This window comes from Nerophis ophidion, linkage group LG18 (assembly GCF_033978795.1).
Source record: "Nerophis ophidion isolate RoL-2023_Sa linkage group LG18, RoL_Noph_v1.0, whole genome shotgun sequence".
In the NCBI taxonomy this organism is placed as follows: domain Eukaryota; kingdom Metazoa; phylum Chordata; class Actinopteri; order Syngnathiformes; family Syngnathidae; genus Nerophis; species Nerophis ophidion.
The window spans coordinates 13,035,411-13,055,045 of NC_084628.1; the positions used below are offsets into that span (position 1 = coordinate 13,035,411).

At 40.7% G+C, this 19,635-nt stretch overlaps 1 protein-coding gene across 2 annotated transcripts in view; it reads left to right on the forward strand.

Moving 5' to 3' along the window:
• clmpb (CXADR like membrane protein b) overlaps positions 1-19,635 on the forward strand; it is a 387,744-nt gene that overhangs the window by 356,637 nt on the left and 11,472 nt on the right. For both annotated transcript variants that reach the window (XM_061878756.1, XM_061878755.1), the window contains 2 exons: positions 923-1,127; positions 13,567-13,734. In XM_061878756.1, the coding sequence (XP_061734740.1) occupies positions 923-1,127; positions 13,567-13,734 (373 nt within the window). The remainder of the gene's footprint in view (positions 1-922; positions 1,128-13,566; positions 13,735-19,635) is intronic.

The window sequence follows — 19,635 nt, forward strand, 5'->3', positions numbered from 1 at the left end:
TTTATGGACAATGACTCACAGTTTTTTTTATAGTTTGGCCGGGGGTGCGATTTATACTCAGGAGCGACTTATGTGTGAAATTATTAACACGTTACCGTAAAATATCAAATAATATTTAGCTCATTCACGTAAGAGACTAGACGTATAAGATTTCATTGGATATAGCAATTCCGAGTGACAGATTGTTTGGTAAACATATAGCATGTTCTATGTGTTATAGTTATTTGAATGACTCTTATCATAATATGTTACGTTAACATACCAGGCACCTTCTCAGTTGGTTATTTATGAGTCATATAACGTACACTTATTCAGCCTGTTGTTCATTATTCTTTATTTATTTTAAATTGCCTTTCAAATGTGTATTCTTGGTGTTGGGTTTTATCAAATAAATTCCCCAAAAAATGCGACTTATACTCCACTGCGACTTGTATATGTTTTTTTCCTTCTTTATTATGCATTTTCGGCAGGTACGACTTATACTCCGGAGTGACTTATACTCAGAAAAATACGGTACCCATGGTAACCAAAACAAACCGGAACTATGGGGAGTACATAACTAGCAGAACATAACTAAACAAAACATGATCCGGACCACGGATCATGACAAGTTTTAATTCTAATTAGGGTCCAAGATGCCCAAATAGCAAAGAGAAATAAAAAAATAAAAAAAAGCATGCAAACAAACAGCTTGGGCCTTATGAGGCAATATGTTTTGCGACAGTCGCTATAGAGAGTGGCACTTTCCATTATTTTCAGCAGACTGCATTGAGAGAACCACATAAATCATTTACCTACTCCTCACGTTTCCTCTTTTCTTGTGGTTCCAATTGAACTCTAAAAAACACTTAGCTGGCATTTATTTTTGGTTGAGGACATAAATGAGTTTCTAACATCAGTTTTCATCTCCAATGTGTCCCAGATCATTACGTTCTTCGGTGGCCACGTCTACACCAACGTGGGGGTGAGCAGCGATGCCAGCCGCCTGTCCTTCGCCGGGCAGTACCTTGGGGGCGACGCCTCCCTGCTGATCAGTGACCTGCTGCTGACCGACTCTGGAGAATATTACTGCAAGGTCAAGACCGGGGGGAAGTACCACTGGAGCCAGGTCAACCTCATTGTGCTGGGTGAGGGTCCCAACACACACACACACACACATACTCCCAGTACATATACACACACGTCATGATTGGGTCGTTAGCCTGGCACATTTCCATTTCCTCCGCCATCATGACTGCTCTAATGATTCAATTGGATGATTTGATTCTGCCGTTGTTGTTCGGGTTCTATTGGATTGGTTCGTTGATGAGGTGAGACCGGAAACATGCACCGATTGATGGGTTCGATCGTAAATCTTTGCAGTGCATGATTGTGTATAATAATAATCATAATAATAATAATAAATTTTATTTGTAAAAAAGCACTTTACGTTGAGCAAACAACCTCAAAGTGCCACAGTGTAAAAAAAAATAGAAATTATAGTAATAATAATAAAAATATAATTAAAATAAATTAAATATAAAACTAGAAACAGCCGAATAGCTAGAACCAGCATCTATAAAAACGCTTTTTTAAAAGCATCCACAGTCTGAGGTAACCTCAGGTGGTCAGGGAGAGCGTTCCACAGACTGGGAGCAGCGGAGCAGAAAGCCCGGTCTCCCATAGTTCGTAGCTTGCTGTGTCCCTTTCGGAGAAATGCCTGGTGAATTACAACTGCCATCCCCTTAAAGCCCGTATAAGCTTCTTAGGGAAATTATTTACACAAATTATACTGTGGTGGGAAAAAAAACAAGCTTGTTTGGGCCCTATAAGACTCAGCAGATTGTAAATTGTGTCCTTCATTTTCCATTATTTTTTTCTTTTCCTCATTTGCCAAAATGGCTAAGCTTTAGACTTTAGCGACTTGCCTGGCTGGGGTTAAACAACTCTGAAGGACAAACGGCGAGAAGGAGCGAGCCCATCATTCAAGCCCGGCACAAACGGGGATCATTCTCAGTGTCTAAAAAGCGGACGATTTATGAAAACATCATGGGAGATTAGTTCGGCCGGCGGTTATTGGTTTTCTAATACAACAGTCTGTTAATCCTCTGGCTCTCATCTACCGTCCATAAAGACATTTCAGTGAGTTAGTGCCTCTGTCTTTTTTTTTTTTTTTTTTTTTTTTAGAAACTGCCCTCAGCTTTTGCCGTGACACTTTCGATTTGCATCTCGTTCTCTTTGCTAAGATAATAGTTCGGCAGCAGGCGGTGTGTGTGTGTGTATCGTCCGATATTTTGCCTTCCCGTGCATGTTCCGTGTTTGTGTTTGTGAGCGCACCTGGCGGAGGATTAGCATCTGAAACTCAAAGCGTGCATTTTTATTTCTGCATGACGCTGAACAAAACCCGAGTACATTCCTCAAATTGCGTTACATCTTCTCAAGGGACAAGTATATTCTCAATTCTACTGAGAACCGGCGTCATCTGCTCTGGACATTTATTTTGAATATTTTTCTTTGATCAAAGTAGCACTTATTAATCAATACTGCAAGACAAGTAATACATTAACTTGTTTTTTTTGTATTAATTAATCTAACAAAATAATACACAATTATACTATAATACAATTCCAATTCCAAAACCAAACCTGGCCCATCAACATTCAGGATAGCAATCAACAGAGCAATTGAGAGGACACACAAACATGACACAAAACAATCCAAAAGCAGGCAAACACAAATGAATAACATCAACAACAGTGTCAATATTCTAACATAGCAGTGATTAGAAATCCCTCATTGACATTATCATCACAGCCATTCATAAAAGAAAGTCCCAAGTTAAAAAAATAATAAATATATATACATATATATATATACATATTTTATCTTTTTTTTTTTCCGTATTATTATTTTTTTAAATCTGGCCTTTCTAATCCATTTTTTACTGCTTGTTACTCTCGGTGAGTCCTTCGCACTCAGGCAAATCATAAAAAAAGGGCATTTTCCCATCAATAACGTGACATCATCGCGCTTGCGCAGCAGTGCGTGCTCTTTCAGTCGATTAATGCGCAAGGAATATGTGCGTATATATATATATATATATATATATATATATATATATATATATATATATATATATATCAATCAATCAATGTTTACTTATATAGCCCTAAATCACTAGTGTGTATATATATATATATATATATATATATATATATATATGTGTAAATATATATACAGCCCGGCCCACGGGCAATTTTTTTTCGAAATGTTTTATTTATTTATTTATTCATTTTTTGGGAGTGGATGGACACAAAAAAAAGTGTCAGCTTTCTCGGTACCTGTATTATGATTTCCTTATCAAATGAATGAATAAATCCATCCATCCATCCATCATCTTCCGCTTATCCGAGGTCGGGTCGCGGGGGCAGCAGCCTAAGCAGGGAAGCCCAGACTTCCCTATCTCCAGCCACTTCGTCTAGCTCTTCCCGGGGGATCCCGAGGCGTTCCCAGGCCAGCCAGGAGACATAGTCTTTCCAACGTGTCCTGGGTCTTCCCCGTGGCCTCCTACCAGCTGGACGTGCCCTAAACACATCCCTAGGGAGGCGTTCGGGTGGCATCCTGACCAGATGCCCGAACCACCTCATCTGGCTCCTCTCGATGTGGAGGAGCAGTATGATTAAAAAAAAACAAAAAAATATTAATTATTTGTGATCAATTAATAAATAATGTAAATCATGAAATATTCCATTTTAATAATTCATCAAATATTTAAATAATTCATCAAATAATGAAATGCACTTTTACGATCAATACATTATTTGCACATTTATGTATTCAATTTCAATTATAATCATGAATTTAGGTAATTATTTTAAGATGTATTGATTTGAATTTTGTACAATTAGAAAAAAAACAAAATACAAAACACCAAATGTTTATTGACTCAGATTTGTTTGACCCTTTAAATCCCATCCATCCATCCATCCATCATCCTCCGCTTATCCGAGGTCGGGTCGCGGGGGCAACAGCCTAAGCAGGGAAACCCAGACTTCCCTCTCCCCAGCCACTTCGTCTAGCTCTTCCCGGGGGATCCCGAGGCGTTCCCAGGCCAGCCGGGAGACATAGTCTTCCCAACGTGTCCTGGGTCTTCCCCGTGGCCTCCTACCGGTTGGACGTGCCCTAAACACCTCCCTAGGGAGGCGTTCGGGTGGCATCCTGACCAGATGCCCGAACCACCTCATCTGGCTCCTCTCGATGTGGAGGAGCAGCGGCTTTACTTTGAGTCCCTCCCGGATGGCAGAGCTTCTCACCCTATCTCTAAGGGAGAGCCCCGCCACACGGCGGAGGAAACTCATTTCGGCCGCTTGTACCCGTGATCTTATCCTTTCGGTCATGACCCAAAGCTCATGACCATAGGTGAGGACGGGAACGTAGATCGACCGGTAAATTGAGAGCTTTGCCTTCCGGCTCAGCTCCTTCTTCACCACAACGGATCGGTACAACGTCCGCATTACTGAAGACGCCGCACCGATCCGCCTGTCGATCTCACGATCCACTCTTCCCTCACTCGTGAACAAGACTCCTAGGTACTTGAACTCCTCCACTTGGGGCAGGGTCTCCTCCCCAACCCGGATATGGCACTCCACCCTTTTCCGTATAACTTTACATATTAATTTGAGAAAACCTTTGAAGTTATCTTCCACATAATACGCGTTGTTAGACTGGGGATGAATGAATGAAAATGAATACATCATGAATATACTTCAGATTAGAAAAACAATTGATTTTGATGCACTGTTCAGTTTTGTATTTACTGCCGTGTCATGCTTTTTGGACCAGATACACACGCATGCATGCACACACCATTTTTTCTCCAAAAGGAAATTTCAAATTGCAGTATTAAATCGTGAAATTACTTAATGATAAAAAGAAATGATGGTTATAATTAGGCTCAACTGAGACATTGTTGTCCTTGCTTCTACAAATTGTGTCTGAATTACTTCACAGCATCTGATTGACCTACGAAGATAGTTTCTGTCAAATAAAAACTATCGGTATAAATGATTTCACATGGATTACCAGCAGCAAAACGATGGCCCAAAAAAAAGCAAAGAAAGTCCTGAAATGACAAAAAAAAAGTCCCTCATGTAGTCAAAGGGTGACATATACCTGGTCCAGTCTGTCCTCTTGCTGCAGGACGGCTTTACCCGTCGTGCTGCAGCTCTGCAGACAAGCAGCCTCAGCTGAATGCACAATAGTCGACACGGCAACTACCAAGGCAGAAAAAGGAGGTTTAAAAATAGCTTGCCACTGATCTAAAAATAAGCTGCTGGGAAGGAAGCCGAGCTATTTCAGTCTTTCTTTCTGTTTTTATAGCTCAGCAAAGCCGTCCGATGCGTTTAGAGCCAGAGAGGCAGCGTTTCAGCGGCATCCAGCAAATCTCTTCTGTGTTGAGCGTCTGGACCGAAACCTTCTGAGCTGCGGCGGGCAAGAAAACATAGAAAATAACGGCATTCACAGCCAGCTTTGTTGTCTGCATGAGAGAAAATCTCTTTGTGTCACCAACACTGAGAAAGTAGACGTCTGAAGGGTGTGTTGGCGGATTCACATCGTTTATAAAACATTTAAACATTGTTTTCCTTTTTACCTCTGGTTGTGTTAATAAACCATTTGAAAAGGATGACCGAATCGTACAAAAACTAGAGCATTTTTTCCCTAAATAAATACCGTATTTTTACACCGATAGAGACACTGAAAAGGCGTGTTATTGTTTGTTCTGTGGCGCCATCTTGTGTCCGCCTTGAGATCGGTAAGTTGTGAGTTCAATCCCCTATAACAGACTATAACAATGGGACCCATTACCTCCTTGCTTGGCACTCAGCATCAAGGGTTGGAATTGGGGGTTAAATCACAAAAAAATGATTCCCGGGCATGGCCACTGCTGCTGCTCACTGCTCCCCTCACCTCCCAGGGGGTAAACAAGGGGATGGGTCGAATGCAGAGGACAAATTTCACCACACCTAGTGTGTGTGTGTTAGACTATCATTGGTATTTTAACTTTAACATTAACTTAATTTAAGTGATGCGGGTTAAAAAAGCACTTCCTGTTTCGTGCCTTGAACCGTAAATATAAGTCCTGTTTCGTCTACTGTCCGTCTAAAACGTTTCTGCGCGAAAGGATCAATCAATCAATGTTTACTTGTATAGCCCTAAATCACTAGTGTCTCAAAGGGCTGCACAAACCACTTCGACATCCTCGGTAGGCCCACATAAGGGCAAGGAAAACTCACACCCAGTGGGACGTCGGTGACAATAATGACCCAGTGGGACGTCGGTGACAATGATGACTATGAGAACCTTGGAGAGGAGGAAAGAAATGGATGTCGAGCGGGTCTAACATGATACTGTGAAAGTTCAATCCATAATGGATCCAACACAGTCGCAAGAGTCCAGTCCAAAGCGGATCCAACACAGCAGCGAGAGTCCCGTTCACAGTGGAGCCAGCAGGAAACCATCCCAAGCAGAGGCGGATCAGCAGCGCAGAGATGTCCCCAGCCGATACACAGGCAAGCAGTACATGGCCACCGGATCGGACCGGACCCCCTCCACAAGGGAGAGTGGGACATAGGAGAAAAAGAAAAGAAACGGCAAATCAACCGGTCTAAAAAGGAGGTCTATTCAAAGGCTAGAGTATACAAATGAGTTTTAAAGTGAGACTTAAATGCTTCTACTGTGGTGGCATCTCGAACTGTTACCGGGAGGGCATTCCAGAGTACTGGAGCCCGAAATGAAAACGCTCTATAGCCCGCAGACTTTTTTTGGGCTTTGGGAATCACTAATAAGCCGGAGTCCTTTGAACGCAGATTTCTTGCCGGGACATATGGTACAATACAATCGACAAGATAGGATGGAGCTAGACCGTGTAGTATTTTATACGTAAGTAGTAAAACCTTAAAGTCACATCTTAAGTGCACAGGAAGCCAGTGCAGGTGAGCCAGTACAGGCGTAATGTGATCAAACTTTCTTGTTCTTGTCAAAAGTCTAGCAGCCGCATTTTGTACCAACTGTAATCTTTTAATGCTAGACATGGGGAGACCCGAAAATAATATGTTACAGTAGTCGAGGCGAGATGTAACAAACGCATGGATAATGATCTCAGCGTCTTTAGTGGACAGAATGGAGCGAATTTTAGCGATATTACGGAGATGAAAGAAGGCCGTTTTAGTAACGCTTTTAATGTGTGCCTCAAAGGAGAGAGTTGGGTCGAAGATAATACCCAGATTCTTTACCGTGTCGCCTTGTTTAATTGTTTGGTTGTCAAATGTTAGTGTTGTGTTATTAAATAGAGGTTGGTGTCTAGCAGGACCGATAATCAGCATTTCCGTTTTTTTGGCATTGAGTTGCAAAAAGTTAGCGGACATCCATTGTTTAATTTCATTACGGCACGCCTCCAGCTGACTACAATCTGGCGTGTTGGTCAGCTTTAGGGGCATGTAGAGTTGGGTGTCAGCATAACAGTGAAAGCTAACACCGTATTTGCGTATGATGTCACCTAGTGGCAGCATGTGGATGCTGAAGAGTGCAGGGCCAAGGACCGAACCCTGGGGAACTCCACACGTTACCTTAACGTAGTCCGAGGTCACATTGTTATGGGAGACACACTGCATCCTATCAGTAAGATAAGAGTTAAACCAAGACAGGGCTAAGTCTGACATACCAATTCGTGTTTTGATACGTTCTAATAAAATATTATGATCGACAGTATCGAAAGCAGCGCTAAGATCGAGGAGCAGCAACATAGATGACGCATCAGAATCCATCGTTAGCAATAGATCATTAGTCATTTTTGCGAGGGCTGTGTCCGTGGAGTGATTTGCCCTGAAACCGGATTGAAAGGTTTCACATAGATTGTTAGACGCTAAGTGTTCATTTAACTGCTCCGCAACAATTTTTTCGAGGATTTTTTAAATAAAGGGAAGGTGACCATGAGGTCAGGATCGAGGTTAGGTCTTTTAAGAAGAGGATGAATAACCGCTTTTTTGAATGCTAGGGGAACAGTGCCCTAGGAAAGTGATAAGTTTATAATATTTAGCACTGATGGACCTAATAATACAAAGAGCTCCTTGATCAGTTTCCCAGGAAGAGTGTCAAGTAAACATGTTGTTTGTTTTATTCCATTTACAGGTTGTAACAATTCCTGTAATGTTATTTCCTCAAAACGAGAGAAACTATTTTGGAGGGCAGTATCCGCCGTATATACAATCGTATCTGTGTTAATAGAACCCCGTTGTTGCTGGGACGCATTGTCTTTAATCTCCTTTCTAATGACTTCAATTTTTTTACTAAAGAATTGCATAAAGTCATCAGCTGAGTGGGTGGAGCTACTGGAAGGGGTCCCTTGTTGGGTTAGCGATGCTACCGTACTAAACACAAATTTAGGATCGTTTTTATTACGGTGGATGAGATTTGAGTAATATTTAGCATTAGCTAAGGTAAGCATGCGTTTATAAGTTATTAAACCATCACTCCACGCTTGATGGTGCACCTCAAGTTTAGTCGTGCGCCATTTGCGTTCCAGCTTTCTACATAATAATTTCTGAGCTCTAGTTTCTTCTGTAAACCACGGTGTACGCTTTTTTGGAGCCTTTCTTAACTTTAGCGGTGCTATGTTATCAATGGTTTCGCGCAGGGCATTGTTAAAGTTAGTGAGGTTATCAATAGAGCCCACATATTTTGGGAATGGTGCCATTACCGAGGGCAGTAGGTTAGCAAGAGTTGTCGTTGTGGCCGTATTAATGTTGCGGCTGCTATAGCAGTTATTATTATTATTAGTTTGACGAACATGCGTCTGAAACTCGAATTTTATAAGGTAATAATCGGACAATACTTTAGTATACGGGAGTATCGTAACTTTGGAAACGGTGATTCCCCCGGACAACCACTAGGTCTATCGTATTACCGTTGCGATGCGTGGGTTCATTTATTATTTGTGTGAGACCACAGCTATCAATTATAGTCTGGAGCGCTACGCACGGTGGGTCCGATGGGGTATTCATATGGATATTAAAGTCCCGCATTATGATTATATTATCGGCGTGTGTCACTAGATCAGCAACAAACTCTGAGAATTCATTGATAAAGTCCGAATAGGGCCCTGGGGGGCGGTAGATAACAGCCAGGTGTAGAGGCAGCGGTGTGACAGACCTCATAGTAAGCACCTCAAACGATTTATATTTATAATTTATGTTAGGACTAAGGTTAAAGTTTTCGTTGTATACTAGTGCGACCCCCTCACCCCTTTTAAGAGGACGGGCAATATGCGCATATGTAAAGTTAGGAGGACATGCCTCATTTAGCGCAAAAAAGTTGTTTGGTTTAAGCCAGGTTTCGCTGAGACCGATGACGTTAAGATTGTTGTCTCTGATGATATCATTAACTAACAACGTTTTGGGAGACAATGATCTTATGTTTAAAAAACCTATATTATAGGTAGTGGGCTTTTTTAGGGAATTTTTGATCAAATTATCCATAGTAGCAATATTAATAATGTTGTGTTTATTATGCCCAGTGCATTTAGTATAATTACGACCATATCTAGGAATTGATACGACGGGAATTTTCCGATTGTTTGATTGTTGCTTTGATAAACTGCACGCATCATGGTTAGCCAACTCAGTAGAACGCATGTTGCGATTGTTTGTTTGTTGCTTTGATAAACTGCACGCATCATAGTTTGCCACCTCGGTAGAACACATGTCCAACTCTGAAACAATCAAAGCAGAAAAAACTTGTTCTAATTTAACTGACTCCTTACCCAGACCAGTAGTCTCGCATCTTCCATTTAAATCCGGCTTCAGGATGGAGGGAAGTGGTGTTCTGTGGGGATTAGCCTTCTGCTTTGTTTTTAGCCCCGCTCGACATCCGCGTTTCCGATCACACCGCTGGCGTCTGCTCCGTAGACGGCCCCCGCTGCTACTATACTCCCCTGCTTCACAGGCCGCTGGATGTAGCCGCCGAAGTATTCCCATGCTAGTTAGCACGTCTAACAAGCACGCGTCTATTAGTCCAAAACGGCCCGATATGTCCACATCCAGAAGTGTCTGGAGGTCGTACGTGATCACGGAGTGACCACGATGTGAGCCAGCCATGAAGTTTGCAGAATTGTCCGGTATTTCTGCCAAATGTTCCATCTTTAGCAAGAGCTCCGCGATGTTGCAGCCCGTCTGGGCGCCGCCATCTTGGAATCAATATAACTAAAACTACTCATGCTTACTAAACCATCTCATGTGTGGTGACTGTAGGAGTGTTTCCATGCATGTGTACACGTGCTATGGTAATGTAATGAAGCTAGTGTCATTAGCATTAGCAAATATGCTAACACGCCAACACGCAAGTGTCGGTGTTAACATTATTAACCTACAAAGGCCTTTTTTTCGTATTGTTTCAGTTTCCTAAATCCACCAAAACGTCGTCGTGGAGTTATTAAGTCTATTTAGCTCAATAGAGAGCTTGAATCCGCAGCAGGTGAGTCCATGACGATGACTTCTGTTTTGTTTGTTCAACTGTTTTACTGTCATGTCACAGGAGCTGTTTGGAAACAATCCAGGCAGTAATTCTCAAACGGTGTTACATGTCTCCATCTAGTGGTACGCCAATGAATCACATGATTTAAGTACAGAGTTTTATTTTCCTATAGTAAACACTGTGTTACTGTTCAAAATGTGTGTAATGTTATAGTGGCCCAAAGTAACAAATATACTCATAAACCTTTGCTTGTTTTTAATGAATGCTTAGGCCTACTATGCATATTTATTTCATTGTTGGTCATTATGGTGGTACTTGGAGACCTAAATGTTTTCTTAAGCGGTGCTTGGTGAAAAATATTTGAGGACCACTGAATTAAGGTATGTAAATAAACATTTACACAATTGTTCGTACCCGTGTATATAAAGTAAAGCCCAAACGTTTGGACACACCTTTTCATTCAGTGTGTTTTCTTTATTTGAATGACTATTTACATTGTAGATTGTCACGAGAGGCATTAAAACTATGAATGAACGCATGTACACATGAACACATCGTAGTGTGCAGGGGGAGCAGTATATCTAAGAAGGACAGCTCCAGACTCGAGAAACTGATCAGGCGGGCCGGTTCTACGATCGGAATAAAACAGGACTCACCGGTGACGGTGGCAGAGAAGAGGACTGTGGAAAAACTTGTGAGCATCCTGGATAATGCCAGTCACCTTCTGCACAGCGTTATCAGTAGCCAGAGGAGCCTGTTCAGTGCTAGATTGCTTCATACCAAGTGCAGGAGTAAAAAATTCCTTTGTCCCACATGCCATTAGACTGTACAACTCCTCTCTGGGGGTGAGAGGGGTACTAGGATGACAAGGGATGCAAAACAATAACAGTGCAATACTTTTTCATAACATGGTCACTACTGCCTAGTTTATTTTTTTATATTCTTATTTTACTGTTATATATTTTTTTCTCATTGTTGCTTTTTATTTTTGGTCTTGTAATATTTGCTATTTTGTCTCTATTTATACCCCCATTATTTACTTTTTACTATTTAAATTTGATCTCAACTCTGTACACTGTGGCTGGAATTTAAATTTTCCTGAGGGAACTCAATCAATAAAGTACTATCCATCTATCTATCTATCTATCTATCTATCTATCTATCTATCTATCTATCTATCTATCTATCTATCTATCTATCTATCTATCTATCTATCTATCTATCCATCTATCTATCCATCCATCCATATATCTATCTAAAACATGTTTTATCTTTTAATTTCTTCAAAATAGCCACTTTTGCTATGATTACTGCTTTGCACACTCTTGGCATTCTCTCGATGAGCTTCACCCCAGGCACTGCCAACTAGAATTGCTACCCTCGGGCAGATGCTATAGGGTGCTAAAAGCGGGCACAAATAGACTAAAAAACAGTTTTTACCCAAGAGCCATAGTAGCATTAAACAGGCACTGAGTGAGCACAATGTGTCCATCATGTCCTCATGTGTCATGTCTTTTTATTTTATTATTTTTTTCGGTCTATAATTTGCAATAGTGTTATATATATATATATATATATATATATATATATATATATATATATATATATATATATATATATATATATATATATATATATATATATATATATATATATATATATATATATATATATATATATATATATATATATATATATATATGTATATATATATGTATATATATGCATATTTATGCATATTAGGGCTGTGAATCTTTGGATGTCCCACGATTCGATTCCATATCGATTGTTGAGGTCACGATTCGATAATATATCGATTTTTTTTTATTCGATTCGATTCTCGATTCAAAAACGATATTTTTCCGAATCAAAACGATTCTGTATTCATTCAATACATAGGATTTCAGCAGGATCTACCCCAGTCTGCTGACATGCTGGCAGAGTAGTAGATTTTTTTTTTTAAAAAGCTTTTATAATTGTAAAGAACAATGTTTTATCAACTGATTGCAATAATGTAAATGTGTTGTAACTATTAAACGAACGAAAAATATGACTTATTTTATCTTTGTGAAAACATTGGACACAGTGTGTTGTCAAGCTTATGAGATGTGATGCAAGTGTAAGCCACTGTGACACTATTGTTCTTTTTAATTATTTTTAGAAATGTCTAATGATAATATCAGTGAGGGATTTTTAATCACTGCTATGCTGAAATTATAATTAATATTGATACTGTTGTTGATAATATTCATTTTTGTTTCATTACTTTTGGCTTGTTCTGTGTCATGTTTGTGTCTCCTCTCAATTGCTCTGTTTATTGCAGAGTGTTGCTGGGTCAAGTATTGGTTTTGGAATTGGATTGCATGTTTATGGTATTGCTGTGTAGTGATTTGTTGGATTGATTAAAAAAAATATATATATATTAAAAAAAAAATTATAAAAAAAAAAAAAGATCGATTTTTTAAAAATGAGAATAGATTCTGAATCAATTCGTATTCGAATCGATTTTTTCCCTCACCCAAAATGCATATATATATATATATATATATATATATATATATATATATATATATATATATATATATATATGTGTATACTGTTCAGTGCAATAATGACAATAAAACTCTATTCTATTCTATTTTGTTCTAAAAGGTAGTCACTTCACAGGGTTGATTAGTGGAATTTCTTGCTTTATCAATGGAATTGGGAACATCAGTTGTGTTGTGAAGGAGAAGGTGTGTCCAAACGTTTGGCCTGTAGTGTATCTGCGGCATATATTCCGTCAAATGTTTATTTTATCTAAAATTTGGTGGGTGTGGCTTCAATACCCGTGCGCTCTATTGCCCGGAATACAAGTGCAAGAATTCATTGGAGACCGTAAATTCCTACCAAATAGGGCAAACTGACTTAAAAAAACCGAATCATAGGACCACTAAGGCACCGCTGTATTCAAAGAAATATCACAACACGGGCTGCCACCATGTTGCATTGCAGTGATGCAAGTAGCCACTTGTTTGTTGCACTCCAGAGTTCAAGTCTTTATCCTCTGCCTCTTTACAGTGAAGCCCTCAAAGCCCACGTGCGGGTTGGACGGCAATCTCCTGGAAGGCAGCGACGTCAGACTCAGCTGCAAGTCCATCAACGGTTCCGACCCCATCAGCTACAAATGGGAGCGAGTGCTGGACAAAGGCAAGAGTCTGGGCAAGCTGCCAAACCTGGCGCGCATAGGTGAGGAAAATAACCACCGCTCTCGTGACACTGCAGGTTGGCCATTTAACCCCCACTAAAGCATTCATTTTCATAAGAGTGCTCATTACGGGCCTCTATTAATCCGTCCGAGATGACGCTTTTATGCATGTTGCACAAGTGTAGCGTTTATCTGTGTTTGCCAATCTAGAGCTGCATTTAGCTCAAGAGCACTTTGAGTGTCACAATTGGGCCACTGATTCTGCATGGCTTACTTATTTTTGTCGCCCCTCCACCCCCGAATGATAACAAAAAATAGAAGCATATTCTTATTTTGTCGAGCGGTCAGAGTCTCTCTTGTAAATCCACAGCGAGGACTAGGCTTGATCGGATGAAGATGTCGGAGACACTTGTATGCCAGCTGATAATTAAAGTGAATTGTACATGCAAGTGTCATGATCCGTGGTCCGGATCATGTTTTTGTTATGTTCCGTTAGTTATGGACTCCCTTAGTTGATGTTTTGTGCACTCCTGGGTTTATTTTGGTCACCATAGGGATTAATTCGGTTCACTTGCCTCTGGTTATCAATCAATCAATCAATGTTTATTTATATAGCCCTAAATCACAAATGTCTCAAAGGACTGTACAAACCACTACGACATCCTCGGAAGAACCCGCATAAGGGCAAGGAAAACTCACTCCCAGTTGGGAAGGAGAACTCACACCCAGTGGGACGCCAGTGACAATGATGACTTTGAGAACCTTGGAGAGGACCTCATATGTGAGAAACCCCCCTCCCCCTCTAGGGGACCGAAAGCAATGGATGTCGAGCGGGTCTAACATGGTACTGTGAAAGTTCAATCCATAGTGGCTCCAACACAGCCGCGAGAGTTCAGTTCAAAGCGGATGCAAGACAGCAGCGAGAGTCCCGTCCACAGGAAACCATCCCAAGCGGAGTTGGATCAGCATCATAGAGATGTCCCCAACCGATACACAGACGAGCGGTCCATCCTGGGTCCCGGCAAGTGGTCCATCCTGGGTCCTGGCTGTCCATAGTCGGGTTCATCCATGGTCATCGGACCGGACCCCCTCCACAAGGGAGGGGGAAAGAGGAGAAAAAGAAAAGAGGCGGCAGATCAACTGGTCTAAAAAGGAGGTCTATTTAAAGGCTAGAGTATACAAATGAGTTTTAAGGTAAGACTTAAATGCTTCTACTGAGGTGGCATCTCGAACGGTTACCGGGAGGGCATTCCAGAGTACTGGAGCCCGAACGGAAAACGCTCTACAGCCAGCAGACCTTTTTTGGGCTTTAGGAATCACTAATAAGATGGAGTCCTTTGAACGCAGATTTCTTGCCGGGACATATGGTACAATACAATCGGCAAGATAGGATGGAGCTAGACCGTGTAGTATTTTATACGTAAGTAGTAAAACCTTAAAGTCACATTTTAAGTTCACAGGAAGCCAGTGCAGGTGAGCAAGTATAGGCGTAATATGATCAAACTTTCGCGTTCTTGTCAAAAGTCTAGCAGCCGCATTTTGTACCAACTGTAATCGTATAATGCTAGACATGGGGAGACCCGAAAATAATATGTTACAGTAATCGAGACGAGACGTAACAAACGCATGGATAATGATCTCAGCGTCGTTAGTGGCCCCACGCTCAGCTGCTGTCAACCACTAATCAGAGAGCTATTTATTCACCAATGACTCTCAGTCTGGCGTCATTGTTTGCTACACGCAACCTGCTAAACAGACGTAAGTCTGTTTTGTTTCATGCCACAGTTACCTGAGTATTGCTTGTCCCTAGTCCTTGCTAAGAAGTATCATTAGCTCTAAGTGCGATCAGCACATTGTGTTTTCTCCTTGTGTTCCCTTTTTTTGTAGTACTTCGGTATTTTGAGGAATAAATCATGTTCTTACCTGCACGCTCTGTCCGGAGTGGTCCGTCTGCATTTCGGGAGAACAAACCCCGCGGCAAGCTGCAAAAACCCCGTCGTGACAGCAAGCTCACACACTTAAAGAATCAGAATCGGAATCAGAAATACTTTAATAATCCCCGAAGGAAAATTGAGATTTTCAGCACAATCCCATTTAAGGTCAGACAAACATTACAGATAGACAGAACAGGATCGTTGACGGGTCTGCCAACTTCCGGCGCCCCTTACAAAAAAAGTGAGAAACAGGTCAACGCTGGGTAGGGGGGTGAGAAAAGAAATACATTCAGTCTAAGCCTGGTCTCCTGGAGAGGGGGTCCAGACTGACGCCAAGGGGGGAAAAAATCATAGCCAAAGCACACATAAACGTGTGTAAGAGGGAAACATCAAAGAAAACAAGGGACATTAAAGACATTAAAAGAGCAGAGCTGATGCGACCAGCCACTTCTATATACAGACATAAAAGTAAAACAACAACAACAAAAAACATATATACTGTTGTGGCCTCTGCGGTGTTCCTCACTATCGTCTGCTGGGGTGGGGGTAGCATGGCCAGAGACAGAAGCAGATCCAACAAAGCAACCAAGAGAGCCGACGCCACCCTCGGTCGGCCACCAACTCTCGGCCAGCGTCCAGTCCGCATGGATGAGGGAGGATACGTCCGAGGAGACCGAGGCGTCCCATACCTGCTCGTTCATCCAAGAAACTGTGAAGCTTTTCCGTCTCAGTTCCAGCTCCGCAGCCCTGTCTCTTCATTTGCATCTCCTCCAGTCTCTCCAAAACAGACTCGGGTGTGGCAGAGACCCAGCAGCTGGTCTCCATGGCCAAAAGGCTCTAAAAGTAAAGTACCGGTCGAGTGGAAAAACAAGTTGGCTTTATATGCTTATTTGTGTTTCATTGTATCCAGTAAACCAGTGATCCCCAACCTTTTATGCACCACGGACTGGTTTATTGTTGGCAAATAATTTTCACGGACCGGCTTTCCACTTGTGCCAGATAAATACAGCAAAAATAAGTGCATGAACGATACAACTCACAATAACGCTGAACTAGTGGGAGCTCGGAAAAAGCAATGTAAAGCAAAATGAATCAGCCCCTCAAATAATCCAGCACTCATGAAATTATAAAAAAAATTAAGTGTTTAATACAGTGATTCTCAAATGGGGGTACGCGTACCCTTGGGGGTACTTGAAGGTATGCCATGGGGTACGTGAGATTTTTTTTAAATATTCTAAAAATAGCAACAATTCAAAAATCCTGTATAAATATATTTTTTGAATAATATTTCAACAAAATATGAATGTATGTTCATAAACTGTGAAAAGAAATGCAACAATGCAATATTCAGTGTTGACAGATAGATTTTTGTGGACATGTTCCATAAATATTGTTTATGTTTAAAATTATCTTTTTTTGTGAAGAAATGTTTAGAATTAAGTTCATGAATCCAGATTGATCTCTATTACAATCCCCAAAGAAGGCACTTTAAGTTGATGATTACTTCTATGTGTAGAAATCTTTATTTATAATTGAATCACTTGTTTATTTTTCAACAAGTTTTTAGTTATTTGTACAGTATATCTTTTTTTCCAAATAGTTCAACAAAGATCACCACAAATGAGCAATATTTTGCACTGTTATATAATTCAATAAATCAGAAACTGATGACATAGTGCTGTATTTTACTACTTTATCTCTTTTTTTCAACCAAAAATGTTTTGCTCTGATTAGGGGGTACTTGAATTAAAAAAATGTTAACGGGGCTACATCACTGAAAAGAGGTTGAAAACCACTGCTTTAATAGACGGTGTGTTTAATATGTTTGTATATGTTAATATGCCATACACCAAGAAGTTGGTCAACTATGACGTTCAACTTAGCCCCGGAGACATTGCAAGGAAGACATGAAAAGACACTTTTTTGCGGCTGCCTTTTTTATTTTAATTTTTTTTACCTAAGTGAGGTTTATGATTAATTTAAACAGGAACAGAAGTCTTGAGAGCAGACATTGCACAGTAAGAGATTGTTATACGATGTTTGTAGTTTTGATGTTTAGTGTTTCACTAGCAATTGATCTGTCATCACCCACCGTCTAAAACTTGAACTGTAGCTCATCCTCCATTAATTCAGACTCAAAAAATCTGATTCTGGACCATCACTTTTCCCAAAGTAGTTGTTGTCTCTCATTAAGGCTGCCACGATTAGTAATGTTGTTGTTGATGGAAGTAGCGAACAAATTAATACGCCGTCGTAAGTTATAAATGACCAAAAATATGTAAATATTACATCTTATAATGAATGTGCCTCCTACTGCACTTTCTACAGTATGGAAGGGGTTCACACGGACCCATTCCTGGGTGTATCTTGCCTAAGAGGAAGAGGTTAATCATTTAGCAATGCAGTTTGGTGAAAATGATGGAAAGCACCATTCTACATAGCAACTGACACTGTGGTCAAAGATGAAATTCGCCACAAAACATATTTTAAGATATGTAACACTCTACTGTTATCTAGCGGCTAAGTGGTTAGTGCAACCCCCAATCCGTCACATTTCATGTGTCAGGTAAACCACAACAAATGGGGCCATATGAATCCCCTTCCTGCTGTATATACTTACAGCGTGTGTGTATACAACTTTGATGGAGTCTTTTGAATGTTTTTAGAGGGCTTTATAGGCATAATTGTTTTAATTCCATTACCTGCATTGTTAGTTGTTTCATTCATATATTACATAAGAGAATGTGTATGTGGAGGGAGGCGTGGCCAGGGCTGCCTGCGGGGGTGGAGGTCACCACCCCTGTCCAAAGTGCTGAGGACAGCTCCCCGACAGAAAGGGGCGTGTCAGTGCCGGCTTCGAAACACAGGTGAACAGGTGATTAGATTTCCCAGATGGTATGAGTTGTCTAATCACCAGTTGTCGTTAACAGTAGCGGCCAGGAACAGGAGGAGGAAGGACTGAGGGGACTTTGAGAGACTGAAAAGTCCTGTATACCTGAAACAATTATTGATGAGCTTATTGAGGAACATTAAAATTGAGTTCAAATCTGCACGCCTTACTCCTGTGACGTGTGTAGCAAAGGAACCAATAGGAAGTGACTCCTACAGTGTAAAATAAATAGACATCTGTGTTCTTTTTTTCAAATAGGGATTGTAAATGATAGGCAAGATTCCAAAATAGGCGCAGTTTCCCTTTAAAGATGTATGAGCATACCATGTAATGTAGCCGGGGTTAATGAGGTTTGATGGAGGCCATACACCAGACCTGGGCAAATTAAGGCCCGTTAAGATTTTCAATCCGGCCCGCCGGACATTCCCAAATATATTTTTTAGATATTTAAGATGGAAACTGTAGCTGCCATTATGATGTCCGGTGATGTTTTCTCATGACCGGTAAGTCTTGAACTATACAAAGTATTTCAATGGTTGGAATCTGTGCTTATGGATGATATACCAGTTACTATGGTAATCTAATTAGTTACTATGGTACTCTACGTCACAGCAGCCCATACAAGGCACCAAGCAGTGTGGGTGGGAAGCGTTTCCACAGACGCGGAAGGAGCTTTTCACAACAAAGTTCTAAAGCTTAGTGATATATCAGATACATCAGATTGTAGGTGGGTTTATTTTTTACCCTTCGCGTTCATATTTCAGTGTTTGTTGCATTTTTTGTTGCGTTTCTCTTGATTGCAAAATATGTCGATCGAAAGGGGGTGTGACATTCATACTTTGTCAATATTCGGAGTTTTATCGTTCATAGAAACATTTCAAATTCCTTTATGTTTTTTAAGGCGGTCTGTCATAATGTTTTAGCATTCAATCAGACATTATTGTGAAGTTTTGTTATAGTGTCCCTAAAAATAGATATACCGGCCCCCAGGCACATTTTTTTCTCTAAATGTGGCCCCTGTGTAAAAATAATTGCCCAGGGCTGCCATATACAGTAGGAAGGGGATTCATATTGCTCCATTTGTCACGGTTTACCTGCGTGCAATATTCACTTTAGCC